This window comes from Verticillium nonalfalfae, assembly GCF_003724135.2.
Source record: "Verticillium nonalfalfae strain VnAa140/NRRL 66861 chromosome Unknown scaffold_113, whole genome shotgun sequence".
Taxonomy (NCBI): domain Eukaryota; kingdom Fungi; phylum Ascomycota; class Sordariomycetes; order Glomerellales; family Plectosphaerellaceae; genus Verticillium; species Verticillium nonalfalfae.
In genome coordinates this window covers 70,922-97,789 of record NW_021167338.1, presented here as the reverse complement: position 1 = coordinate 97,789, position 26,868 = coordinate 70,922, and the positions used below count along the sequence as shown (strand labels likewise).

The 26,868-nt window shown below is 52.9% G+C and overlaps 12 protein-coding genes across 12 annotated transcripts; 5 read left to right on the top strand and 7 right to left on the bottom strand.

The window, feature by feature from the left end:
• Positions 1-1,325: 1,325 nt before the first annotated feature.
• Positions 1,326-1,881, top strand: D7B24_000860 (uncharacterized protein; the record flags this gene model as incomplete). Its single annotated transcript, XM_028635108.1, has 5 exons — positions 1,326-1,348; positions 1,409-1,541; positions 1,608-1,686; positions 1,754-1,795; positions 1,859-1,881. The coding sequence occupies 5 exons, from the start codon at positions 1,326-1,328 to the stop codon at positions 1,879-1,881; spliced, it is 300 nt and encodes a 99-aa protein (XP_028492350.1).
• A 389-nt stretch (positions 1,882-2,270) lies between these two features.
• Positions 2,271-2,935, bottom strand: HTA1 (histone H2A; the record flags this gene model as incomplete). The annotated part of the gene is made up of 2 exons (XM_028635107.1): positions 2,271-2,790; positions 2,880-2,935. The coding sequence occupies 2 exons, from the start codon at positions 2,933-2,935 to the stop codon at positions 2,271-2,273; spliced, it is 576 nt and encodes a 191-aa protein (XP_028492349.1).
• Positions 2,936-4,417: 1,482 nt separating this feature from the next.
• HTB1 (histone H2B) lies at positions 4,418-5,038 on the top strand (the record flags this gene model as incomplete). The annotated part of the gene is made up of 4 exons (XM_028635106.1): positions 4,418-4,580; positions 4,688-4,759; positions 4,810-4,897; positions 4,948-5,038. The coding sequence occupies 4 exons, from the start codon at positions 4,418-4,420 to the stop codon at positions 5,036-5,038; spliced, it is 414 nt and encodes a 137-aa protein (XP_028492348.1).
• Positions 5,039-5,378: 340 nt separating this feature from the next.
• Positions 5,379-7,622, bottom strand: D7B24_000857 (uncharacterized protein; the record flags this gene model as incomplete). Its single annotated transcript, XM_028635105.1, has 3 exons — positions 5,379-5,829; positions 5,890-7,426; positions 7,502-7,622. 3 exons carry the CDS (start codon positions 7,620-7,622, stop codon positions 5,379-5,381), a joined length of 2,109 nt encoding a protein of 702 aa, XP_028492347.1.
• Positions 7,623-8,697: 1,075 nt separating this feature from the next.
• Positions 8,698-10,212, top strand: ATG4 (Cysteine protease atg4; the record flags this gene model as incomplete). Its single annotated transcript, XM_028635104.1, has 4 exons — positions 8,698-9,265; positions 9,317-9,485; positions 9,551-9,775; positions 9,825-10,212. The coding sequence occupies 4 exons, from the start codon at positions 8,698-8,700 to the stop codon at positions 10,210-10,212; spliced, it is 1,350 nt and encodes a 449-aa protein (XP_028492346.1).
• Positions 10,213-10,462: 250 nt separating this feature from the next.
• DNAJC21 (DnaJ sub C member 21) lies at positions 10,463-12,257 on the bottom strand (the record flags this gene model as incomplete). The annotated part of the gene is made up of 3 exons (XM_028635103.1): positions 10,463-10,600; positions 10,666-12,094; positions 12,142-12,257. 3 exons carry the CDS (start codon positions 12,255-12,257, stop codon positions 10,463-10,465), a joined length of 1,683 nt encoding a protein of 560 aa, XP_028492345.1.
• A 926-nt stretch (positions 12,258-13,183) lies between these two features.
• Positions 13,184-14,807, top strand: D7B24_000854 (uncharacterized protein; the record flags this gene model as incomplete). Its single annotated transcript, XM_028635102.1, has 4 exons — positions 13,184-13,226; positions 13,302-13,469; positions 13,526-14,590; positions 14,665-14,807. The coding sequence occupies 4 exons, from the start codon at positions 13,184-13,186 to the stop codon at positions 14,805-14,807; spliced, it is 1,419 nt and encodes a 472-aa protein (XP_028492344.1).
• Positions 14,808-15,369: 562 nt separating this feature from the next.
• MET7 (Folylpolyglutamate synthetase) lies at positions 15,370-17,317 on the bottom strand (the record flags this gene model as incomplete). Its single annotated transcript, XM_028635101.1, has 3 exons — positions 15,370-17,047; positions 17,111-17,205; positions 17,270-17,317. The coding sequence occupies 3 exons, from the start codon at positions 17,315-17,317 to the stop codon at positions 15,370-15,372; spliced, it is 1,821 nt and encodes a 606-aa protein (XP_028492343.1).
• A 590-nt stretch (positions 17,318-17,907) lies between these two features.
• D7B24_000852 (uncharacterized protein) lies at positions 17,908-19,911 on the bottom strand (the record flags this gene model as incomplete). The annotated part of the gene is made up of 1 exon (XM_028635100.1): positions 17,908-19,911. One exon carries the CDS (start codon positions 19,909-19,911, stop codon positions 17,908-17,910), a length of 2,004 nt encoding a protein of 667 aa, XP_028492342.1.
• A 1,710-nt stretch (positions 19,912-21,621) lies between these two features.
• EMG1 (18S rRNA pseudouridine methyltransferase) lies at positions 21,622-22,853 on the bottom strand (the record flags this gene model as incomplete). Its single annotated transcript, XM_028635099.1, has 3 exons — positions 21,622-22,098; positions 22,198-22,502; positions 22,805-22,853. 3 exons carry the CDS (start codon positions 22,851-22,853, stop codon positions 21,622-21,624), a joined length of 831 nt encoding a protein of 276 aa, XP_028492341.1.
• Positions 22,854-23,387: 534 nt separating this feature from the next.
• Positions 23,388-23,907, top strand: D7B24_000850 (uncharacterized protein; the record flags this gene model as incomplete). The annotated part of the gene is made up of 2 exons (XM_028635098.1): positions 23,388-23,522; positions 23,581-23,907. The coding sequence occupies 2 exons, from the start codon at positions 23,388-23,390 to the stop codon at positions 23,905-23,907; spliced, it is 462 nt and encodes a 153-aa protein (XP_028492340.1).
• A 314-nt stretch (positions 23,908-24,221) lies between these two features.
• D7B24_000849 (uncharacterized protein) lies at positions 24,222-25,089 on the bottom strand (the record flags this gene model as incomplete). Its single annotated transcript, XM_028635097.1, has 2 exons — positions 24,222-24,442; positions 24,522-25,089. 2 exons carry the CDS (start codon positions 25,087-25,089, stop codon positions 24,222-24,224), a joined length of 789 nt encoding a protein of 262 aa, XP_028492339.1.
• Between the last annotated feature and the right edge of the window lie 1,779 nt (positions 25,090-26,868).

The following is a 26,868-nucleotide window of genomic DNA, read 5'->3' as shown; positions in this document are numbered from 1 at the left end:
AGGAGTAGAGTACTCTAGCCCTAGGGCTCTAGTAGAGTATAAGTCTGCTAGGAGTCTAGGGCTAAAGTGCCTTCTATAGGTACCCCTAATATTTAAGTTATTATTAATAGAAGCTTAAGTTATAATTCTAATATAATATAATATTATATAATATTATATATTTTTTATAATAAATATAAAATAAAACTTAAATTAATTACTATTATAATAAGGAATATATTTATAAATATAGAATATTTATCCTTATATATTTATTTATCCTATCTTTATTATTAAATAATAAACTTATATTAAATAATTTACTTATTAATTATTAATAATTTATAAAATTAAGATTATAGTATAGTAGTTTATAAGCTAGCCCCTAGCTTATTATTATATCCCTAGTAAGTTAATAACTTACTACTATATCTAGGTAAGCTATTATATACTCTATTTAGTAGGTCCGTTTCTTATCTTACTATATTCCTTAATCGTAGGGTTAGTAACTTATAGCTACCCTACTTCCTTAGTTATTATAATAAGGTCTAATATAACTCTTCTTTTATATTTATAATAATTAGTATATTAAATACTTTTATATTATCTAAGAGGAATAAGTTAATCTCTTACTACTAGTAAGCTAAGCCCCTTAATAGTATATCCCTTATAAAAGCTATTATATTATAATATATATTTCTTTACCCTATTATTACTCTACTAGATTATCCTATCTTTTAATACTAGTCTCTATAGATTAGTTTCTACTATAAATAGATATATAGTCTTATAACTTTATAATAACTCTATAGTATCTACTTTAGATTCTATTACTACCCTTATATTCTTTATATTTCTTATTATTTTCAGGAAGTTATTCATGAAACTTCTACAGTCAACGTCTTTTATCGAGAGCTCCAATTTAAGTGGAGCCTAGGCGGCCACGATCGAGCCATGCATTTTAAGATCATGTTTCTATTCAAATCTCAACCCCAGGGTATTTGAGGAGTTATACTGAATGAAGGTCTTGGTGCTCTGGTAACTCAATTTCCCTGACCACTGCAAATCGCAGCATCACATATAGTCGGGAATTCATTGGCCAAAGGAGGATCCTCCGAACGCTTAGTCAGCACCACATACCAGACATGCCTGAGGACATCAAACCTCTTTTCTACGGACTGCTGCTGGTCCCAACGACATCTATCCCCAGTCCATGAAGCTGTCTTCTGGATTCGATTGGTTTTCGTCATCGACCCCTCTCGCCCGTAGGCTCCCTCCTCACGAACCAGATCCGCCACGCTGTTCATTGTGCTGCTTCGTAAGCCAGCATCTCTCAACATATCACCATGTCGACGCGACAAGCTGCTCTGTGAGCCACATCAAGTATCCCTCGAGCAACCACAATGTTCCTAACGTGTCCCTTGAACAGGTCGCTCTACCGACGGTCTCTGAAGCTCTCACTTGACTGGGCAGTCCACCGTCATCTTTGGAGAGGCCAGGCGCTCTACATCCGGTCTCTCTTTGAGGCGAACCGGAAGGTTACGGACGCGCGCCAGAAGAGGGTACGATACAATTCATCACGACAATGCCCCATCCGCCAAGCTTTAGACTGACTATGTACCGAACAGGAACTGCTAGCAGAGACCGAGAAGCTTCTGGAGAGATGGAAGCACCCTGATCCGTACACTCCGCCAACCGCACCTGGTGGTATGTGTCCCCGTGGATGGAATTGTGTTTCTTCACCCTGAATGTTAACCCAACTATTCCAATGCAGGTTCGAAATATGAGAGAAACCTCCCTCCGCCAATTCTTGAGCGTACGTTTCCCGAAATATTTCGTTTGCCGCCACCAAATAACATGAAGGCTAACTTACTCGTAGCTCCTCCCCCACTCAAGTTCTGAGCATGCAACCGGTATTAATGATGTGGAGATTAGCTTGGTAGTAAAACTAGTGTATATAAGACCGTCAGAAACAAGAAAACGGTGCTCACAATCCGTCAGGAGGAGACATTTTCGCTCCTATTTTGAATCGTCTCGACGATGGCGCAAAATGCTAGAGTCGTGCAAGGCACTGTGGCTAACACGACGGATCGATGCCAAACACGAAAGACTGGCAATAAACCCGAAATGGATAACCGAGTTTACGCACTCGCGTTTTCTTACCCTACACCTATATCCAAAACATGTGAGACGGGATAAGTTTACGGAGCAACCAAGAAGCAATAATCGTGGAATGAACTTCTGAAGGTATTCTCATTCATCACCATGCCGGCCTTAAAAGCCGTGGGGGATTATTGTACAACCCAAACGCGAAAAATCAACCCTGAACCCTGAACCGAGACCCCGATGTCATGACAACCCAAAGCGCAGCCGACCAGCAGGAAAGAAAAGCCAAAACCGCCACCAAGATTACAGCTCTTGGCTCTGGTTCTTGCCAGTCTTGCCAGACTTCTTAGGCAGAAGGTCTGTGATATACTGTCAGAATATGTGGTAGTTGCATACATTGATGAAGACTCACTCTGATGGATGTTGGGCAAAACACCACCTTGTGCGATGGTGACGTGTCCGAGAAGCTTGTTCAACTCCTCATCGTTGCGGATGGCCAGCTGGAGATGACGAGGAATGATACGAGTCTTCTTGTTGTCGCGGGCGGCGTTGCCGGCCAGCTCGAGAATCTCAGCAGCGAGGTACTCGAGAACGGCGGCGAGATAGACGGGGGCGCCAGCACCAACACGCTGAGCGTAGTTGCCCTTTCGGAGCAGACGGTGGACACGACCGACAGGGAAGGCCAGGCCTGCCTTCGATGAACGACTGCAAACGAATGTTAGTACCAGATAACACGTCAAGCAAAGCTGGCCGATGCGAACCGGCACAGCATGCAAAGCGAACGGGCTACTTACGACTGCGCGTTCTTGGAACCGCTGGCCTTACCGCCGGACTTGCCGCCTCCAGTCATTTTGATGAGTAGTTGATTTGGGAGAAAAAGTTGGTTTCAGTTATTGACAGCGGAGAAGACGCGTCTGGGTAGCTGTATGTAGTGGAGGGTGAGAATGGGAAAGATGGATGAAAGGGGAGAGCGGGACGTCGGCGGGGGTTACAGAAGTTAAGTAGTTTTCGCGTCGGATCAGTGAGCTCCCAGATCACCAAGCGTGTTTGGGGGCTAGTCCCGATTGGGCCACAGCCTGTTGTTGTCGACGTGCATCATTATTGGGGTCGCACCTGCACCATTATTGGAAAGGTGCACGAAAGGTACGTACTCCCCGGCCCTCAATGCTCAGACACCTGGCAATTAGGTGCCTGGTGTTCAACGGTGTATATACCCAGCCCCTCCCTCTGCTTCTCCCTCCGCAAGCCCCTCTTCCCCCTGCGCATTTCTCTCCCCGGTGACTGGATCAATACTCCCCGCTACTGGTTCTTACGAAGGTGCTCATTTTGCCAATGGAGGTTCTTGTTGAGTAACCGCGCTGACCTGCGGGTTTGAACACCGGAAACCCTGTACAACGAGTTATTGAGCACCAGGTACTTGTCCTCGAAGTAAGAGGACCTCCAGTCCTCATTATCTAACCTGAAGCACCAAGGTTCTGGTATGTATATCTTTTGTTGAATCGATGATCGTTCTGCGCGTTCCGTCTTCGGTGTAAGCCTCCACGGGGTGGCCGAGCCTTGTACAGCACGGGTCGCAACTGGCATATTTTTCTGTTCCTTAGTTTGTAAGGAGCTTTGATCGTTTGCCCCACAAAGTGATGCTTCAATTCTTCTTCTTCACTTATGGGGACTGCGGAGTGGGCGGGACATTGTAAAATACATGGTCGGATATCTGCCACCTTCGCGCTTCAGCCTTGTCTACCTTTGCCAAGGCGCTGCAACCAATTTCACGCGTTGCTCTGTTCCGTCAAGTGGCAGCAGCCCCTGCAGCCGGTCCGGCAAACAAATGACACATGGGCTGTGTTCCCATTTGATGTCTTGTGTGGATTCGTGGTCAGTATGTGATCTGGTGGCCGCAAGATAAGCTCGCAGATGGACTTCACTGGCCTGGTGGATAGTTTTGCAATACTGCTTCGAGCTGTATGTAGCGCTGGACTAGCGCGTTCGAGTGGCCAGGATGCTGGCACGATTATTCGGGACCCCTGCAAACCAACCACGTCCCGTCACGCATTTTCTGGCGCGTCGCAGCAACCAGTACCCCACCCGCGCTTTCCCCCCCAAGCCACGCCTCCCCGAATCACTCTCCTCTGTGCACCCAGATCAGTAACGGCGCTAGCGCCCGTCGCGTCCAGCTACAAAAGCCCACGGCCACCCCCCGTTCTCCATCTCCATCACCATCTCTTCCACTTTTCACATCCACCAGCTGTCCCAACAACGATTAACTGCACCCGCCCAACCGCATCCATCTGATACTTTCAACGAATTTCAAATCATCCACACACAGTCCGTCAAAATGCCCCCCAAGGCCGCCGACAAGAAGCCCGCCAGCAAGGCCCCCGCTACTGCCTCCAAGGCTCCTGAGAAGAAGGATGCCGGCAAGAAGACCGCTGCCAGCGGCGACAAGAAGAAGCGCACCAAGACTCGCAAGGAGACATACTCTTCTTACATCTACAAGGGTTCGTAGTAGTAGATGCCCTCCCTTTCCTTCGGCTCATCGCGTTCTCACCGCGTGTTGTGCGCCCGGTCCGCTTTTCTCCACGCGTCTGTTCTAACACCGATTTAGTCCTCAAGCAGGTCCACCCCGACACTGGTATCTCGAACCGTGCCATGTCCATCCTGAACTCTTTCGTCAACGGTAAGCTCCAGACCCCAACCGCGACATCTGCGGATCTAATACTTCATTAGACATTTTCGAGCGTGTCGCCACCGAAGCCAGCAAGCTTGCCGCCTACAACAAGAAGTCCACCATCTCCTCCAGGGAGATCCAGACCTCGTAAGTTACACTCTATGCTCCCGGTCAACGCTTGTTCTAAACATAACCAGTGTTCGCCTTATTCTCCCCGGTGAGCTGGCCAAGCACGCCGTTTCTGAGGGCACCAAGGCCGTCACCAAGTACTCCTCGTCCACGAAATAAGCGACTTGTTCGCAGTGTTTTTCTTTTCGGGCATTGGATTTGCTTGACACTGGGTGTCTTGAGTTGAGACCCGTCAATCGATTCAGCTTGGCTTTGGGTCTCTTAATGCGTTACGGATGGTCTGCTTTTTTGGGGGCAATGTCTTCACGGTCAATCGGGGTTCGCGGCTGTACTATACCTTGAGAATAGGGTTTCGGACGAAATGAAATCGTGCATATGATTTTCATCAACACCAGACTCGCGCATCTGCACGCCAGTGTATGCTTTCTGCCATTGAGCAACTTTTACAGGATGCATGATATGTCGATCTCGGCTTCGTGTAGTGTCGAATCGACCGGGATCAGCCAAGGCCGGCCTTGCCTCTTTTAACCTTTTGCTCGACAGGTTGCAGGATGCCCTTGTTATCCATAGACCCCAAGGCTGTTCCTGTACTCCAGCCCATCTTCTCCAACATAGCGCGACCGCGGTTTTCTTGACCCAGTTCCGGAGCAGAACCTCCAACGACCTCGCCATCACGATAGCCTGTATCCGGCTGACCACCACCACGACGTGCGGATCCCCGACCGCCACCCCATCGCGAGCCCAGATCCTTACGAGGGAAGTATTTGCGGCCCACACGACCAATGGCTTGGTCAAAATTGTCCGCTGAATACTGCAAGGTTCTGGCCGTTCTGTACAGGGTAGGCCGGCGTTGGTCGCCGGATCCCGTTGACTTGGACTTGATGTTGAACTTGTTGGCCAACTCGTGCAATACCTTCCTGGCATGGTTGTCCATTGGAGGCAGTGCCAAGCTTTTGAGTTCGAACCGGTCAGCTGAAGACATGGGTGTAGGTTATCGGTGGCACACTCACCTTGCCTGACTATTCTTCAAGAAGTTTTCGAGTTCTTGGGCAATCTGCTCGATGCCCATACCTTGCGGATACTTGACACGTAAGTCCTCCGGTTTGCTCTTCTTGCCGAGTAAGCCTTGCGCGCGCAACTTTTCGCGCTCTTTCTTTCTCTCGGCTTTTTTGAGTCTGTCGTTGTTGTATGTGGACTGCAGGACAGCCTCGAGTTCAGAATCCGATACGTTGAACACCGGGAGCTTCCCCTTTTTCGGTTTACGTGTGCGCTTGGTGATTGCATCGCCCCATTCCATGAAATCAAGATCATCGTATTCGTCATCTTGCGAGCTGTATGCATCGGTTGCCTCGCCCGAAGCAAGCATTTTGGCAAGAAGAAAGTCGCTATCGGTCAACCTTGTATGTGCCTCATGCTGCTTGAATTCGTGATCCATAGCGTCAAGATCGTCAATGGATTTCGAGGACCCGGCTAGGGAAGCAGCATCTCCACTCAGCCCTGACTTATCATCATCCTGCGCTGAATGCAAGCCGTTCTCCACGTGCATGTCCATGTCCGAACCGCCAATATCACGTTTTGCATGACCTTGACTCGTGATCAAGCCCAGATCATCGCCATTTTCGCGCATGTTGTCAATGTAATCAGCCAGTATTGCTTCCTGTTCCTTACTGGTGTCCTCTGTTTGTCTTGGGTCGCCATTCGCTCTCACCTTGTGTTTCTGGCTTTTTTTCCTGTTCTTACTAGGCAAGTTTGGCGACGGTACTTGAGTTTCCACTGCCGCAGGGCCACGAATATCGGGATCCATAACGAGCTGGTGTACCTCTTTTTGAATGTCCCTGAGATCGAAAGCCTTCTTTTGCTGCTTCGCATGAGGCCTATTTGGCTTCTGTGGGACGATTTGACGACTCTTTGGCCCCATTTTGTTACGTCCTCTAAACAAGATGACCTCGTCGCTCGAATCGCCACTCGACTCTAGTGTGGATAGCTGCTGAGTATCCTCGGGTACACTTTTCTGACGGCGGTGTGAGGGATCTCCGTTGGTGTCGATGAAGAAAGTCAATGGACTTGATGGGGGCTCAGTCATTGCGACAGCAACTTCATTGGCCTCGGCAGAAGCAAGGTTATCTTTGAGCGCAGTTGAATTGAATATTGGAGACACTGGCCTGCTGTGCTGGGACGCATAATCCTCTTCGACATGATCTGACGTGGATCCCAAGCCTTCCCAGGGGCCAGCTGATGGAATATCAAACGTTGGGCACTGGACAACCATGGGAGTCATATGATCAGATACTATGTCGGCTTGTTGGGGGGTGACATCTAGCATGGACGTGGGTGCCTGGCGCGACAGGCCATCCAGAGCGTCATTGGCCTTGGATTGTAGATCTCTTTCCAGGCGTTGGAGCTGGTCTTCTAGCTGTTTGAGAGGATCGACAGCCCCCGCACTCACAAAGTTGACGGGCTGGTTGCGAAGCCGAGTGCCAGCACTCCAGGGAGTATGTCCATGAGCTGTTGATCGAGCCTCGTCGGCTAGTGAGAAGACCGTCGGAGCTAGATAGGTGTTAGTCGTTGGCATACAAGGTCGATGAGCCAGGATATCATTCGATGTCGCATATCGCTACTCACTGTATGATGGCTCTGTTGCATACGACTGAGCATCTGCGAGGCCCCGAGAGGAGGGGTTGCGGCCTGCACCGCCTCTACTCGAGCCTCTACGACTTCCACCTCTAAAACCTGGTCGTGGCATGCTGATTTATGAACAATGGGTGAGTTCGGGGTGGCCACGGTTCTTTGTACAAGTTTCATGGACTGGGAGAAAAAGGTCCCGTGTGGCAAATCCATGCGCAGATGGAACCCACTTTATACGAGTTTGGGTAAACGAGTTTAAAAGCAAGGGTTACGAGCGGAATGATGATGATAATGACCGTAAGATCACAATCTAGTCGTCCTCGCAATGACATGGACCCCCAATGTTTCAAGGACAGGTATAATTGATTAGGTAAACGCGCAAGGTAGGCAGAGCCTGACTGGAGTCGAGGCAGAAAGAAGACTAGGGCCCACCGACTACATGTACAGCATCATATACTGGTGTAGGGGCTTAGGTAGACGTGCTATTTTAGCAGGCGCCATGGCTCGACCTGACTCTGACCTACCTAGGTAGGTAAGGTTTCTTAGGCATATCATCGAATGATACGGTGCAAGCAAAATATTCATCTACAGGACATTTTGTACCCTTGAGCAAGGATTTGACGATATCATACAAGACTTCCCCTACGGTATCAACATTCATAGATTGCAATCAAAGTCACCAGGCCGACTCGAGCATGTGATCTAAATAGTGACTAAAGCGCGTTAATCCAGGTCGCTAAATGAGTATAATTGCCATCAAGCCTCACGGGCCTATGAACCTTGGTGTTGTTCCAACACCTCTCTCTAGGTACCTATATGGCGAAGTAGAAAACAATCACGTGTGTACAGTGTGAACAAACACCGGCACGCTGCGTCTAAGCGCAACCCAATCATTGTCTTATCTTATCTCGCCCCTCAACTGCGTCACAGGATCAAGCAGCTCGGAGCTGACCGTGATGTTGATTCTACCTGGATGCATCTCCTGGCCATCCCACGGATGAGCCTTTCTCCCCGAGGAAACACACTATACCGCCACCGCAAATGCGGCAGTGTTGCCTTTCAAATAGTCGCTAGTGCAGATACTTGTCATCTGTTTGACAACGAAAGTTCTAGCCCCCAAGTGTACAACAAGACACAGCCTTCTACAACCGATCGCCCATACTCTCGACACATATAGCGGTCCTCGGGCGAACATGGAATCAAATATACCCGGGGTTGACATGGGTCGTTATCGCCGCATAGTGCAGATGTTCTGGGACCCTGAGCCTTGCAATGACCAGGTTGACGATCAACCTGCGTGGTGTCTGGGCAACTCGTATACCTTGAACCCGAAGGACAGTCGAACAAGACTAGAGACCGGCCATGCTACCTCGCACCTGGTAGCAGACAGAGAAGCGCAAACGAAACACGGAGATACAGTAGTCCCAGGAAATGCCCCGGAAACTCCACCGGAGTCGCAAACGAGCAGCTTCTCTTCTTCTTCTCTCGCTTACGAAGAGGCCATGAATCAAGACGGAGGGTGGCCGTCAGCGTTCTTGGATGACTTTGAATCTAAGTTTTGGATGACATACAGATCCGACTTTGAGCCTATTGCAAAGTCTACTGATCCTCGTGCAGCATCGGTCCTCTCGTTATCAATGCGGATCAAGAGCCAGTTCATGGATCAAGCCGGATACTCATCTGATACTGGATGGGGTTGCATGATTCGATCAGGACAAAGCCTATTAGCCAATGCCATGGCTGTTTTAGACCTTGGTAGAGGTATTCGTGCATTCTCCCTTCTGCTCAGACATATCTAACGATCAACTATAGATTGGCGTCGCGGTGTCGTACCAGAGAAAGAGCGACAGCTACTGTCCAAATTCGCCGATGATCCGAAAGCACCCTATTCAATCCATCGTTTCGTACAGCATGGCGCGGTCGCGTGTGGGAAATATCCTGGGGAGTGGTTTGGCCCTTCAGCTACAGCCCGATGCATCAAGTAAGCTACCCAGCCTGTAGAACCCACGAACCAGGTTCGCCTCGAACACTGACACTCTCCCACAGAGCCTTGGTCAATGCGACTGAGACCCATCTTCGAGTGTATTCAACTGGCGATGGACCGGATGTATATGAAGATAGGTTCTTGGACATCGCAAAGCCCAGCGGGGAAACATTTCATCCAACTCTCATCCTTGTTGGGACGCGGCTCGGCATCGACAAAATCACACCTGTATATTGGGACGCGCTCATTGCAGCCTTACAGATGCCGCAATCAATTGGCATTGCCGGGTAAGTGAGCACCTCGGGTGGTTGATAATATTTTCTAAATCTCTTGCAGCGGGCGACCTTCATCGTCGCACTATTTTATCGGAGCACAGGGCTCTTTTCTTTTCTACCTCGATCCCCATCACACCAGGACCGCACTACCATATCACCAGGATCCTACCCTGTACGCACAGGTGGACGTGGATTCTGTCCACACTCGCCGGCTTCGCCGACTACACGTCCGAGAGATGGATCCCAGCATGCTGATCGGTTTCGTCATCCATGATGAGGACGACTGGGATGAATGGAAGCGAAATGTCAAGCACGTCCAGGGCAAGGCCGTCATCCACGTAGCAGACTATGATCCTGTCCATCACGGAGCAGCCGGGGGTCGTGCGGGTGCCATCGATGAAGTCGAGCTGCTGAGCGATGACGACGAAGGCATTGTTTCGGGAGCCTGAATGGCCCTGCTGTCCACACAACAGTAGTACGATGAAGTGGTAGCATATCACTGGTGTGTCTCTTGGGCGTTAGGTTGAGCCGAGGATATTCACGGATTGACGCATCTAAAGATAAGCATGCGGTGGTGTTTATGGAGTGGGTCTTGGGTCTGCTTTTATGGAGTTGTATGATCTATCTATCGATATTACTGTGGTTCCTTTCGATTGATTCCTATTTGGTGTGAAGGTCCTTTCACCGCAGCATGGTGGTTCATCGCTTCTTTTTCCGCGTCTTCGTGTTGGGTATGCCTGTGGTTTTCGGCGCGGCATGATCTTCATCACGTATGTGGCTGAACAGTTTTGTTTTGGATGGAAATGCCTCATGGCACACACCGCAAAGATGTTGTGGCTAGAACAAATGGTTAGATTCGAGATCCAGGTTCCACTCAACGATCAGAGTTCACAAGCACATACCTCTTCAAGTTGTGCAGCAGCCTCACGTGCCGCCTTTTTCTCCCGCTTGGCTTTCGCCTTGCCTGGTTTCTTGGCAGGTATGTCGAGGTGATTCCTTTCATCCACACTAAAACCGCTATCTTTGTCTGTGTTTAGTATGTAGTTGCCATCCAGCCCATCTTTAGTGTCTCCGACGCCCGCAATTCTTCCCTCAACGACAGCACGAGATGCGTACTCGTCATCGTCGTCATCGTCACCGTCGTCGTCGTCAGTATTCGATACGTTGTCGACATAGTCACCATCTGTGGGCAATACTGCTGTCTTGGACTCCCCGCCTCCAGCCACGTGTAAGTGCGTCTGCACATCGTGTACGTCGAGCCCGTCAACAGACCTCACCTCCTCATCCCCAGAGTGAACCATTTGGTCGCCGCTGTCCCTGAGGTCTGCTGCAGTCTCACCCGAGGTCCCTGGAAGAACCTCAACATTCATGTCCACATCTTCTGCCCGCATCTGGCGCCGAAGCTGCTGGACTGCTTTGAGATGCTTCTTGCTCCTCTCGTGTGCCTCAAATGACTTCTCACTTTTGAAAGTCTTATCGCAGACGACGCACTCTATGTGCTCAACTTCGGACTCCTCTTCGCTCTGGGTAAAGCTACCCGCATCGGCATCATCTTGTCGAGACTGGGCCCATTCGGGCACCAAATGATCCTCCGCCAACTTCTCCATGTTCGCGGCCCGAGACCGCGCTGCTTGTGCAGCAGCAGCATTTCGCAGCGCAGACTGGCGTTCGGCATCAGTTTGCGAGTTCGGGAGATAGCGGGGGTCGCGCTTTCGGGCAAATGTGACGAGAAACCTGACCGCATCGTTGAACTCCTTGATAGCATCGTCGCGCATCTTTTTATTCTCCTTCTCCATAGCCCGCCGCACGCGGCGATCTGGGGCATCGGAAAGTCGGTATTTATCCTTCCAAGCGAATGTTTTTACAGTAGAGAAGCCCGCCCAATTTGCGTAGAATGCCTTAACATTGGGCTCATACTCATCGCTCGATTCACCGAACGAGGGATAGTCAACCCTATGAACAGAGTTGGAATCCCTGACAGCGTCTTCCTCATCCGCCAAATGAGCGAATGTTTCGTTTAGTATACCATAAAATCCCATGGGATCATCGGTGAACGGCACCGTCGAGTTGAAGCGGCGGATGAGCGAAAGGATATCCTCCGTAGACGTCAGGCGTACATTGTTGAACTCGGGGGGGTGGTCGTAATCATCGGCCTCCGCGCCTCGCAATATGGCCTCTCTGTGCGAATCGTACCAAGCCCTCTCCTGAGGGTCGGATAGAACCTCATAGGCAGATTGGATCTCGGCGAAGCGACGGGTGGCATTTTCGACATCGTCGTAGTTTCGATCCGGGTGGAGCTCGAGCGCTTTCCTTCGATAACTCTTCTTAATCCTATGAAAATATCAGCAGGGCATAGAATACGGAGGCGACAGCTTTACTCTTCGTCGGTAGCTTCACGATCGACTCCAAGGAGTTCATAATAGCATATCTTAGCTACCGCAAGGCCACCACCAGATTGTTCCTCGTGGCGATCCGAGGACTGCTGGGCGCCCATTGCGAAAAATGATATGTGGCAACCTGCCGCCAGGGCTCTGTGTTTGAGCGACTATAGTGGCGGTAAGGAGCGCTTCAACGCGGCAGCGTTCGCGTTGCGTTTGGTAAGAATATGTACAGTCACAGGTTGTGTCATCAATGCCATCATCATGGAAAAGAACCAAAGGCTTGTGATCAACCCCCACCTTGCCCCGCGATGTTTGCACATACCACCAGCCGACCATTGGTAGGCGGCTGTCCTGGCACAGTGCTGATCGACCAGCCTGTTATGTGGGGTTCTGACACTGTCTGTCAGCATGCTACAGGCCGCGGCGTGCCTGGCAGTAAGGTCAGAGGCTTTAAGAAAGCCACTCGAACAGGTGTTCAATTGTGTACTTGCCATGGTCAGACATACGGGGGCTTTAGCTCCTCTTCTACGAAGGCACCGAAGCTCTTGTCTTGGTTTGTCGAGCTGAGTGCACAGACAATGTTGCGGCAACACATTTATCGTTGACTACCTAAGTATGTACATCGAACTAACAAACAGGCATGAGGGATGGGACGCGAGGTCGGCTGAGAAGTACGAGGTCACACGGGCGTGGCCGGCATAACATGGGGACACAATTTTCACCCCATTACGCAAGACAGCCATCATAAAAATTAGTTCATTGGAGTTTGCGAGGGCCAGGGGCTGCCCCTGCACTACACATGTGGGAGGGTGCGACTGATCCGACCCGGGATCGCGGCTGGGCTATGCCCTGTGAGGCATGGTGCGCAGGAACTTGGGCAACTGGGATCCAGACTGGCCTATGGCTCTGCTTTGCATGTTAAGCAGTGTCGCGACTCATCGCCTGACCCGGTACAAAAGCACCTCACCTGCCCCATATCCTGCCCCCCTCCGTCGCCCTTGGAAATGAAGGCGAATGAAGCGTGACCACCGACGTGACAATGAAGTTCGCACACGACTTCAAAGAGACCCTTTCGCGTGAAGGTAGGTACGTCCTCATGCTCAGCATCAATGAGCTGAGTTGACCGTGACTCTCGCTGACATGCACGTCACTCACAGGGTTCCCTTCACACTGGGTCGAGTCGGCCATACCATACAGCCAACTGAAAAAGGTGCTGAAGAGAGTCGCCGGCGAACTAAACGATCTCGGCTTGGACCCTGAGACGTTGCGCCAGCTGCTTGATCCCCAAAGCGACTCCCCTTTGGTCATCGAGTATGGCTTGAAAGGTACGCGATCCGACTCGATCACTCAATCCCCTACTCAATTTGTTGACACAAACCAGTCGCTCAGGGCTCGGAGTTTCTGAGGCCCCAGCTCACTGTACTGCTTCACCTCCAGGATGGAGTAGCAGTGGATGTATCTTTGTCGTCAAGTTCTCGAACCTTTTTGGAACACATCTCATCTTTGCAGGCAAACTCGCCACGGCATCCAGCGCTGCCATTGGAACGATCACTAGAACCACCGAAAGAAGCGTCAACAGATGACGCGGCGACTTCTGAATCGCATGCTAGCTTCGCCAAGCTAACTGAGCCCGCCGATTTGGATCGTTCAGGCGAGGCAATTTCCACAAGCGCCTCGCCGGCCAACCCTCTCTGCAAGCAGCTTGAGGTTCCGCTCGTCTTTGATGGCAAGTTCTTCGACATGCTGCAGAGCGATGTCAATGGCCTAGACGCCCTACAGGCTAGTGAAGAGGTCGCCATGACCAAGGAGATCGTGGCTCTCGGGCAGGACGTCTCCCAACTCACCAAACCTAGCCGGCTTTCGAAGAGCGATCTTGCGCGATGGCGAACCATTTTCGAGCTCTATCTCGAAGCCCAAGTCTTTTTTTCCGTCTACGAGCAGGACCACGGTACACGCGACAGCCACTCGGCCTCACGCCAGCTGCAGTGGTTCCAGGGCGAAGTCACAAAGCGGAATCTCGCTCGCCAGTTCAAAATGTCGGAGAGCCGAGAGGCGCTTGTTCGCTTCCTTCGTCTCAACGCCCTGCTTCTGAAGAACATCCAATTTCAGGAGATCAACCGCACCGCCATTCATAAAATTCTCAAAAAATTTGACAAGCGCACGTCTCTGGGCGTATCCAAGACGTTCCCCGCCCAGATCCGCTCTGACAAACTACTCGCTGGTACCATGGCTAGAGATATGTGTGCTCAAGTGTCCACTGAGCTTGTTTCTGTTGTTCCTCAACTAAACGACTACCTCTGCCCTGTCTGTTTCGCCATCGCATATCGCCCTGTGCGTCTGGCTTGCCAGCATATTTTCTGCATTCGCTGCATTGTCAAGATACAACGGCGGCGCGAGAAGCATTGTCCGTTGTGCAGAGCTGACGTCGTCATGGATGCTTCAGCTGGTAAGTTCCAATGTTTCAATCCTTCCGCCCCGAGGGTATATTTCAAATCTTTTTACTGATGTACATACATGCAGATAATCTGGATATCGAGTTGGATAGGTATCTACGGAAATACTTCAACAAGGAAGTGAAGGAGAAGATCCGCGCCAATGACATTGAGCGAGGCATGGAGGACTACGGCCCTGGATACACGCATTCTGATTGTGCCATTATGTAAAGCGGTCCGAGTTTGATACTCTGGCCACCGTATGCCTGTTCTCTTCACACGATGATACCCCTACCTTGAATTCAAATGCGTTGCTATACTGAATGCATCGTTCCAATCTACTGTATCCACAGTTGTGAGTCTTGAGCTGATACATGCAATGTGCTCAAGTCTCTGCCTACACATGACCATAGTCTTGGGTCATCACGGGGTTCACTTTTTATAAGTGACCCAAATATCGGATGATTTTGTTGCGCGAAGAAATGGAATAGGACCCTGCATTGAAGTGGTAAGACAGGTTCGGATCCATGTCGCGTACCGATAGACAGATCTCTGTACCATTTGCCAGGAAAAGCTGTGTGGGTTGACTTTGCCCAATGGGTCGCCTTTCACGTTCCCATAGTCACATTACACGTTGTCTCGCTGTCCCATGTTGATGGTCAGCAATTCAAACTGGGTTTTACTCTCGAGCTTCAGTGGCCCAGGCAGTATTGGCTTGTGGTCATACTGAGGCAATTCGATTTTGTTCCAAATGCTTGATTCATCTATATTTTTGCCATGCCATCTGCGGAAGCTACTCGGTTTTCTTTACATTGTTGGCAACTTCCAGAGCCCGCATAAAGATTGATTTGAGCTCCTCGGTTCCCTCCAATCCCACACTGACACGGATCAGGTCCGGGTCAACACCGAACTGGGCAGCCCATTCCAGCTCCTGGTAGTGGGCGAGTAGGACGTAGGGCGAGGTCAGAGTGAAGTTGGTCCCGAGACTCGGCCCTTTCGCAGTCTCAACGGCATCGAAGAAGGCCATGGCGCACTCCCGACGATGAAACGTGACAGACAGCAGCGCACCGTAGCCGCCATCGGGGAGTCTGCATGCCTCATAGTTGGCGCGTGTTGGGTTCACCTTGGGGTAGTAGACGCGCTTGACGAGACGGCTGGCCGAGAGGATGTCGCATAGGGCCTCCGAGTTCATATTCGTCCTCTCGATGCGAGAGTGGAAGTCGCGGCTGTTCCTCTCCATGAACACAACGTCTTCTGGCCAGTAGGTGTCTTCAAAGTTTTGCGCGTAGGCCTCACGCAGCGCGGCGTAGTATCGGCTTGCCGGGTTCAGAATGGCGCTGCCTCCCATGACGTTGCAGTCACCAGAAAAGATCTTGGTCAGACTGCTGACGACAATGTCCGCAAACTTGACCACCTCGACATTGACAAATGTTCCGACCGTTTCATCCACAACGACACCGAAATCGTACTTGTCGGCGAGTTGCCGGATGCGCACCAGGTCTGGACACGACAGAAGCGGATTGGCCGGAAACTCGCAGAACAAGGCTAGGAAACGCTCTCCGTTCTCCAGCCGATTTTCCAAGTCGTCCAGGTCTTCCGAGGAAGCATGACCGTAGAAGCGGCATCCTGGCCCGAACTTTTGCAGGATCTTCAAGGTGTCGACGTAAGGGAAACCAAAACTTATGCTCTCCAGATCACCCCTCGCACGGAGCATGGCTCGGTGGGCGTTGAAAATGGCGTTCATACCACAGGGGAAAAGATAGACGTCGCTTTCCTGCAGCTCAGAGAGACCCCTGGCGTTGGTCGTCATGGGTGGCAATGACGTGACGCTCGACTCGAGATCGGCGGCCATTGCGCCTGCGATTCTTCTGCGAATGGCTGACTTGGCACGTTCGACGAACGACAGGTCCAGGTTCCGGCCGAAGCGCTCCTCGAGAAACCGCATGCTCTCGACAGACTCGGCCGTTCCGTTCCTGTCCTTGTCCGGCGTCGTGTGAGGACTGCCGTTCGCCACAGGTGGTGTCTTCATATCGACGGATCCGCGCTGATACCTCCTGGGCCCCCTGCATGTCTTTTGCTGGTTGTTTTCCGGTGAACTTGGTCGGGACGCGGGGCAAAGGAGGCCCTCGCGGAGTAAGCCATGGCAAAATTCGGCCCGGCGACTAGAGACACCATCCCCAGAATGTTGCCAGTATTGCTTGGCCAGAGCGTACGATTCTGCTGGACATATAACGCCAGATATGGTGGGAGACAGGGCTTTGAGCTGGTTCGAAATGTCTTGAGAAGCATCGAGGCCGAGATCAACGACTTGCAGTGCGGACTTCAGCGAAACGTCGCCGTGTCGGCACATAAAGTCAACACACCGTCTGGCGGCTGCTGGGCTGGGAAATAGCATGGCTCGCTGGCCAGGGCGTCCATGAGTCTGCACAACAGCCTCAGCGAGGGCCTCGATGCTCCTGTGAACGAAAAATCTAGGAAGCGTGAGCAGGGCAGGATACAAAGGCTCGAGGACCGCACCACGAGCGTGCACATACCTTGGGTAGCCTGTTGTCAACTTGTCGATAACCCATTTCTCGCCCTCCTCATAGCCGATATTGTCCTTCCATGTAGGCAAAGACACACTCACGGCCTGGAGCAAGTCGTTGCCGAGTCAGTGAGGGATGAGTGAGGCTTCATTTAGCAGGTTTACTGACATGTGCTGTATCGGGGGGGATCGACTGGCCAAGATCGAATGTCGGCATCTTGGGGGGCACTGGTGGGCAGGTGGTTTCGTCAAAAGTGGAAAAAAAAATGAGTATATGTTGCTCACTACCAGCTCATGGAAATATTTCGGCTCGTTGGTGGTCTAATCCCGAAGCTCCAGACAGATCAGTACTCACAACAGACTCATAGTGAGTTGCAGATCCAAGAACTTCCAGCACCCGACCAATATGGTGCGGCACCGGAGCTGTCACACTGTACGCCTGAGACTTGCCAAAGGCCGATTGTCGGAGATCCATCAAATCAATCGACCAGATATGACTGACTCACACAACTGCACATCCGTCCCACCGTCTCCACGATCCAAACGACCGCAGACTTGTTGCCCCAGCGCTAGTCGCTTGCTATATTACTAAGACAAGCTAAGACGAATCTCACGGCTGGGCCAGCTGTTCATGATGGCGTCAAAACAGAGTGAGGCGACCTTGACTACTATATTCGTACCTATGTGCTGTGTCCAATTTCTGAACGCCGCCTTCCTGAGGACGACGCCAGTCAATCTGTAATTTTCTATAAATCCATGGGCCGCTCGGGCTCTAATGCCTATAGCTCCGTCATGCAAATCGTAATCCTAAGGATTGTACCTTCGTCTACTCATCTTACTACCAACACAGCTGATACTATCGCTCGGGGCGACGCTGACGACATCGTCGTCCCAAGCAGCATGGCTGCTGCCGACGCCGCTCGTGGGCAATCCAATGTTGCGTGCTGAAACATGGCTGGGCGTGCGACTGGCGTTGGGTGGCGTCGAGTACGTGTTGCCGCCCATGACGACGTCGTGCATGCCTCCCGCATGAGATGCCGCCTTGCTGGGTGCCCTGCTGGCGCTGCTACGCGCCCGACTGGGAGCTTTACTAGGTGCCCTACTTGGTATGGCAACGATGCTAGACTCCCGGACACTAGGCGCCCGGGTGGGGGCGGCAACTACACTGGGTTCACGCACGCTGGGGGCCCTGGCGCTCGGCACGGCGACGACACTGGGCTCCCGTACGCTGGGGGCTCTAACACTCGGCGCCCTAACACTAGGAGCCCTGATGCTCGGTGCCTTGCTCGGGGCGCGACTTGTAGCGCGGCTTCTTACAGCCAGCTCCGTCTCAACGGTCGGGGGAGGTGGGCCGCGAATGGTGGTGGATGAGCGTCTGCTCCGAGCCGACACGTAGGTGTCGCGGTCAGAGTCCATAATATGACCATGAACTGAGGGGACCGCTGTCGGAGGACCACGGACAGAGGGCGGTGCGGTCGGAGGGCCACGAACCGAGCGCGGGGCTGACAGAGGAGGCTGCTGCTCGACAGTGCTGTACCGGGAGCCGACATTGCTCCGATGCTCGGTGTCCATGATCATGAGCGGCCTGCGCGCGTCGCTGGGTGCTTCGCTGGGAGGGCGAGCACCACGACGGGAAGCGACGGATCGGGTGATGTGGCGGCTACGCCCGTCATCGTAGTTGTTGTCGGCGGCCGGGTCACGGGGTGCATTGGCATGGCTGTACTTGGCCAGATATTGCGGTGCCGGACGGTGGTCGGTAAGAGCAGCGTAGGCCTCCGGGTAGCGAATCTTTTCGACAGTGCGCTCAACCTCAACGTAGCGGCCACCGTCTTGCAGTGCTGGGAGTTGATCGGGATACGTAGACCTTCGGATAACGGGGGGAGGCACGGCGAACTCCTGGCGTGGAGCTCGCTCCCGCTCGCCCCTCAGCATGCTGTAGGTCAAGGCGGCACCAGCGGCAGCACCAGCGGCGGCGCCAAGTAACGCGCCAACGACGGTCGTGGTGTCGAACCCCGAGGAAGTATCGCGTGCTGTAGCGATGGGTTGCTGCTCGATAATGGAGGTTGTGACGCTGCGGCGCAGAACAGTACAGGGCTCGGTCCCGGGGCGGACTGTACGGGCAGAAACCACGGAGGCGGATCCGGGCTGCTGGCCGACCCACGGGTTGTGATCAGAGGCCGCTACGTCAAAGTTCCAGTCGAGGATGCGGCTCGATTCTTCGTGTGTAGAAAAACTCCGATGGGTGCCAGCTACTGAGCCGCCATGCTGAGAAGGGGCAGTAGGGGCACGAGAAGAGGGGTCTTGATAGACCACGTCCATGGTGTTGCCGTCGAGATCGGTGATCGACGTGCGGGTCCAGTCGCCACAACCGCGGTGAGCTTGTGAGTCGTGTGCTAGGCTAAGCCCGAGTCCCTGTCCCTGAGAGGTCACGGTCGGTGCCGCTGTCACAACCCCGGACAAAGGCGGGTTCGCCCGAATGGCAAATGCGTGGAAGTCAGCCACCGTTTGAGTCGAAGCAGCGGAAAAGGTGACGTTCGAGAGTCTTGGATGACGGGCTTCCCGGATCTGAAAAACAGGCACCGGCGGTGAGGAGGTGCCGTACGTGATGGCCGCCGGAAGCTTCTCAGACGCAGGGGCAGGCGCAGTCGCAGAGGATGACGGTGGCGATGACGGCGTGGGTGCGGGCACTGTAGCGACTTCGGCGCCGGGTTGAGATGCCGCGGAAATGTAATACAGACCCAGCGGCTGCAGAACCGCCGAGTAGAAAGAGGATGAAGACGGCAAGTGAGAGACCTCGAAGAAGGGCAGCATTGGGCTAGGGCGAGTAATCCTGGTGTGCCAGTAGTTAATGGCTGGAACCTCGTGCTGTGCGACCGTGGAGTGTGAGCCAAGATTTTGGGACGGATCAAGATTCGAAGAGGATGACCTAAATAGTGTTAAAAAAACGGAGAGAAAAGAGTCGGGAGAAATTAAAAATGAACAAGAATGATGCTGCTGTGGTTGTCGTAGAAGGCTGATGTCAAGCAAGTCGGCAGCAATCATCAGGCGATGTCGGGTCCTAGAATGCTCATATATACCCCAGGTACCTAAGGTCCGAACGAAGACAGATGAAGTACCTTTAAGGTAGCCAGGGCAAGTGAACGTATGCTGTACCTGGATGGAATCTAGACCCCAACGAGTAGGCGGGAAGGGCTCAGGCTCGGTCGGTCCTGATCACTCGTCGCTCCCAATGAATGAGTGAGCAAGTGCCAGCCGCCAAACCCGCCTCGTCCGTCGCCTGCCCGCCCGCCTGCCTGCCTGCCCGCTTGCCCGCTTGCCTCCCTACGTACCTACTTGTTTGCTGCCAGAAGGAGAGTCGGGAGACCGACCGCCTCTCTTTGGCCTGCCCCTCCCCTCACCCGCCGAATCGTCTGACCCGCCAGCCCCCTTCGAGTCGTGGGTGCAGCGAATGGAGCGCTTGCAACGAATAGGGCGGGTTGGGCGGCCACCGCGGGGCCATCCGAGCCCTCGCTGCAGCTGCATGCTTGGCCACGTTGTATCGATAGAGGAGAAGCGAGAGGATACTGTTCGAACCCTCCACTACCCACTTGGGAGTCTTGGGCTCCTCAGCTTGGTCGTACTTCGTGATAGGCCGCTCGGCCTGCCGCCTCATCGAAGGGGTCGCGACCTGGGCCCCCTATCCAACCCGCCCCCCACCAGACGACCAGTACGAGCGCGGTATCATGACGGCCCTCACTACGTGTCCATACTACCGTACCCCCGAGCCTACCCGAATTCGTACTGACTGGCCCAGCACCACACGGTCGGAGCAGTGATACTGGTGAGAGGTGACCGGGCAGCAACATGCCGCATCAAAGTATGCCTAACTGTTCGTCACCAGACTGGGCACGAGACGAATGCCAACGAGTATGCTCCGCCTCACGTCATTTGTCTAAAACATAGCCCGCACAAGACTTGTCCGCTCTGGGTTCTGCCGAGTATCTCTTGATTGTTCTACATTTACTGGCACTGCGGGCGGTCTGGGCCCCTGCATCCACTCACATTACCTGTAGTGCATCCCCCTTCCCAGCCAGAGAAGCGAACACGATGGCCGGTCAAGCCAGTGCAAAGGGGTAGGCACAATTTGTGCACGGTTTGCCTCGAGCGGACATCGTCGCCTCTCTCGAGCACTCACCGTCTCGCACCTGGTGTTCTCCATCTCCGTCACGCCCTTTAGAAGAACACATGTGACATATCATGCGCCCCTCCTTAAGGGTGCCGGCGACAATGAGGCTTACCAGGCAGTCACTTGTCCGCAGTTAAGATCAAGGTGCAAACGAAGACTCATCCTCCTCCGATCGACAAAAGACACGATAGCCTAGGTTGAATTGGCACGTGGGAACGGCAAACCCGCCAAGAGTTCCTGGTTGAACGCCCTCTTCTGCCCTGTCTGGAACAGCTGAACCAAGTCATGGCATGTTCCGTGCTCGCCCTGCTCTTGCCGCAGCTGCATTGTTGCCGCCGCCAGACTGCACGTGATACTCAGAGAACATCCCACGAGTCCTCGGCGGCGTGGCAGAACTTGCTGCAGGCAACACTGGCAGACAAGCTGAAGTTGCTTATGGCAATCTTCTCGTCCACGAGACCGTCAGCAAACGTATCAGCGCCCTTGGCCATGGCGCCAACAAAGACGCAGATGCTCTCCTTCGGGCCGAGTGTGTCAACGTAGTCTCTCACTTTTACCAGGGGCGCGTCGAAACTGAGCGTGACCTTGCGGCAATTAGGCGGGAGATGATCAGTGATGGGATTCTGGATGACGCGCAAGAGTTTCTCCTGTGAGTTGGTCGAGCGAATCGACAGGCGGTGCAGAAGTTGAACCATGAGACCGGCGAAGCGCTTGAAGGTTCGAGGGATACGGACCGAAGGCGACACTTCAATCAGAACCCCCTTTGCTGTGTGAATGTAGATCTGGAGTTTCCCGGCCTTGTTGATCGGCGAGTCCAGCAGAGTCAAGAGGCACTAAGTCAGTCAAGTCAGCATGTTGGATGCAGACGGAGGCATGCAATGCCGGCTGCGACGCGGTTGAGCGCGCCGCCGCAGAGGGTGGGAAGTTCGGACCTGGTGTGTGATATCTGGCCGGGCGTCACTAATGTCCCGATTCATCTTACGCATGATGCCAATATGTTCATCGCTGTTGAGGAGAGAATATTTTTCTTCGCGCTGGATGCCATTGCGGCCAGCACCTCCGTGGGATGCCTTGTAAGTCTCGAGACTTGCGTTCGAAAGCACAACGATCAGTCTCTTGCTGTCCTTGTCGGCGGGAGTGATCGGAACATGTTGTTCCGCAACGAGCTGAGGAAGAGAGGGGGGCGGGAGAGACTGCGTGCCTGCGGAATCATGAGACATGTCAGCGAATGGACGCCCTCCGCAAAAAAACAGTAAAAACGTGCGTGCAAGCGTAAATTTGCCCCGCGCACGAAAGGGCGGAAAAGATGAAGCACAACGATCGCAGAAAAGAGGCTGTCATCAATCCTGGTCCGGGCCCGATGCGTGACATATAGGCGAGAAAGACGGCAGCTTTGAGGCCCTGCCACTAAACCGCCTACACTGGCAATCTCGGGCCGTCGATCTGCAGCTCTGGCTGCCTTGAGCAGGCTCTCTGCCCGTACCGTACGCACCAACGCACGCTTGCTTGTTCATAGACCATGGGGGGAGTATTACTTACGGGGACGTTTAACTCCCGCAACAGCGGCACGACCTTCGGGGCTCGCCATGATGTCGAAGTAGAGGTAAACTCGAATTGGTGGGGAAGTTTTTCAATTCTCCAAAACGAAAGGAGACAGGATGCCGAATTGAGGACAAATTTCTGTCTCGTGAAAATCAACGCAGGTCACCTCACCTAAAAGGCAGGCTAAATTAGGACTGTACAAAGAAGGTACATCCTCGGTAGCGAAGCACCTTGACCACTCAACACCCCGCGATAAGATATTTTTGCGTGGCAGTGGATGCACTGTGTAGGAACATCTCGTCGCTAGCGCCATATCCCCCATTGAGCCACAGTTGTCAGCCATCTCAGAACAATAGTGGGCCCGAGGTGGCTGCCGTACCTGAACAATTCAGAATACAACTTCGTCTGCAAGGGATCGAGGTTCACAAGCAGTGCACGACATCCCACATCCTCTGCCATCACGACAACCGGATCGGCAAGCACACACATCTCCGACGACCAACCAAGCGCCCGAATATCCGCACATATACACTGACGCCCTTTCTTCCCACCCGCCCAGTTTGGGACCAAACCCTTCAACATGGCGTATCCTGTGACGAAAGCAGCCCAGCAAGTCGTGAAGGAGCTCCACGGAGTCGTTGTTTCAGCAGGGCTCATGCAGAAGACTGTCAAAGTACGCGTTGGCGGGCAAAAATACAACCGCAAGGTTCAAAAAGTAGGTACATTGACAGTGGTATGAACCCTGACGTGATGCTAATCCAGGCTTCTCACAGATGTTCACGACCCCCAAAAGCTATCTCGTACACGACCCAAACTCTTCCCTGCGCACCGGTGATGTTGTCTCGATCATGCCCGGCTGGCCGACATCTCAGCACAAGCGACATGTTGTGAAACAAATCATTGCTCCGTTCGGAATCCCCATTGAGGACCGACCCCCTGTGCCATCTGCAGAAGAGCGGATAGCTCTGCGAGACCAAAAGAAGGCCGAGAAGGACGTGCGAAGGGAGTCTAGGAGAAATGAAGCTAGAGAGGCGAAATTGCTCGAGAAGGCAGAGCGACTCCGAGCTCGCAACGAAGAGGCGCACGCTGATGCTTCGTGAGCAGGGGAGGTGTTGGGTGGTCTTAGTTGACCTGGGTTGACAGCACTCACGCTCGGCGTACATATGTCAGCTCATGTACACACCCCTAGCAGAGCGATGATGAAGGCTTTGCTTCAGCATTGACGCCGGTACTTTCCGTAGGGCTGCTTGTATATGTACATTTTGTATACCAGTGTATATCATAGAAAGACTCTGGAACCATCTCCAGCCTCGGATCCATTTGCGCCATCATAGCCCCCAGAACTCCAATGCACCAATCTTGCCGATTTCATAGCGAAGGGCCCCAGCTTGGCATGCGGTTCGTGGTACTGCTGTCACCCACCCCGTTCACCGAACTCCTGCGCCCAGTCCTCGTACTCCTTAAGACCAGTCTTGCTGACACTAGGCCGAATGTTTGTCAAGCTAGCCTTGAAGTCAATTATAGATATAGGACGAATGTCGTCCATCGTCATGTGCAGGAGTGCCTCGCCCAACGACCTTAGAGGACCCATCGCTGCGTCTTTTGCTAGGGCAGTGATGTCAGAGCCCGAAAAGCCTATTTATAAACGAGGTTGCGTTAGTTTTCCGACCGACAACGAACGAAATCAAGCATTCCTATGTTGAAGAAATCTTACCATCCGTGAGTTTGACCAATTCTTCGACGTCATGATCTGACAAGCCATGTTTCTGCTGACTTAGCAACGTTCTGAGCTGCGTAGACCTCGTCTCTGGCTCAGGAAGGGGAATGTATTGACGTCGAACAAAACGTCGACGTGCAGCTTCGTCGATAGCCCAAGGGAGATTAGTAGCAGCAAGAACCAGAACACGGTTCGCATCTCCACGAGACTTGTCCAACTCGTCAGGTGCCCTACCGGCTGCTGCACGTTGTAGGTCGCTCCACTGGATCAGGAATTCCGTCTTGATGCGTCGCGTTGCCTCGTGTTCGCCCGAACCTGATCTCTGGGAGAGGAGGGAATCAATCTCATCGACAAAGATAATACTAGGGGCCAGTTCCTTCGCCAGGGAGAAAAGTGCGCGAACCAGCTTTTCTGACTCCCCGAGATACTTGCTCGTGAGACTGCTGGCGGAGATTGAGAAAAACGTTGATCGAGACTCTGTTGCGACCGCCCGAGCAAGCATCGTCTTGCCAGTGCCAGGAGGGCCGAAAAGAAGCATGCCGCGAGCTGGTTCTCGTAAACCCATGAAAAGGTCTGGCCGCAGGAAAGGGTAGACCACTGCCTCTCGCAGCGCGTTCTTTGCTATCTCAAGCCCGGCGACATCGCTCCAATGTACCTCGTCGCCCTTCACAACAATCTCGTTCAAAATCTGTTTGGCAGCCCCTTCATCCACTCCTGGTGGCAGGTTTTTCAGGATAGCTTTCTTGCGTTTCTTCCATTCCGTCTTATATGGAGAAAGTCCCCCAGCATCTGATCCATCAGACGACTTGGCGTCTGTGTCAGCGATAATTGCATCCTCCTTTCGCTTCCCTTTGGGCCTCCTTCTGGTTGGCCTCTGTGGCGACGTCTGGTGACTTGAACTTTCGGAGGCGCTCGAATCTCGCGATGATGCACGAGGTCTTCTCACTGCTTGATTCGCGACCGCTTTCGCGGGCCTGTCTCGTACTTGTCCACTTGAAGAAGAAGGTTCTGTACGCTTCGGGCCTTCTCCAACAGCCTTTCGCCTAATGCCGGAATCTGAGGCGCTCTTGCGTCGGTCCTGTGCCTCATCAATATCGGAATGGCTCGTTCCCTCTTTTCGCGCTGCCCTAGCGGCCGGGACTGATAGTGCGGCATTGCGAGATCGGGATATGCGATCGTGTTTTGGCGTAGCAAGCTCCAGCGATGGCGAATCTTGCATGGAGACGGAATTCAGAGCACTCGAAGCCGCGCTGACCGACAAAGCGGATGGCCGATCGTAAGAGAACTCTTCAGAACATCTTGTAGGACGTGACCCATCGGCCAACGCCGCATCCGTATCCCGGGGCGTGACGAGCCTCCGTGTATGGATATCCCATTGCAGAGGGGAGACACCTGCACTTTTCTTGGGCTGCTCATTGCTTTGCCGAGGGCTTGCACTGGAAGATACAGGCTCACTACCAGAGCCTAGCCCTCGCAAGAGCCGGTCTTTCGAAGTCAAGGCACTCCATGCAAGTGTAGCGGCCTTGCTTGCTCCTGGACCCTCAGCTTTGGCAGACTTGCGGGAAAGCTTGGTTGTCTTTTCTCCCGGTCTCGCGCTGCGCAGTGTAGTTCTCATGGTGTGCTTTTCAGGGCTGGGCGAACGCATCATCTCCTTCGTGTTGTTCGCCGAATGTGTTCGTGCGGAACCCGGAGCTGGCAGCACTCCAGCTTCGGGGCCGGAGCCGGAACCTGATGCATTTCCACTCACGACAGCTCGTTCCGAAGATGTCCGATTCGGCAATGAGGGTCTACTGGGCAAGGCAGGGCGTGATAATTCGGGATACGTCGCTGCTGGGATGGTGCCTTGGCCAATCCAGCCGCGCGCAGATGTTGGGCTCGAGACTGCCATGTTAGGTGGGCTCGTAAAGTTTGCAGCGGCAGAACGCGCCGGTGTGGAAGACCTCGGTGCTTCCTGTCGAGACATACGCAAGGCTTCTAGTAGGTCGATACGCTCTTTGCATTGCAGTTCGAGCTGCAACAAGGAGTCGACCAGAGCCGACTCGGTTTCAGACCTCGGAGTATAGTTAGGGAGGACTTTGCTGGAATGGTGACTTAGGATTTCGTCCAAGGCATTACGCCAACATCGCATCGCATCTTCTTCGTTACCCTGTCGAAAAGTAATGCATTAGTACACTCTCGATCAACAGAAACAAAAGGAGCACTCGCGAACCTGACTCTCGTAATAGACTGCCGTTGAGCATTTCAGGTAACTGTCATCGTACGTCTTTTGCAGTATGGCCAGGCCCCTGTTGCGTGACATCGCATCAATACCGTCGGGGCATGACAGGGTGTCCAGGTGTAAAGA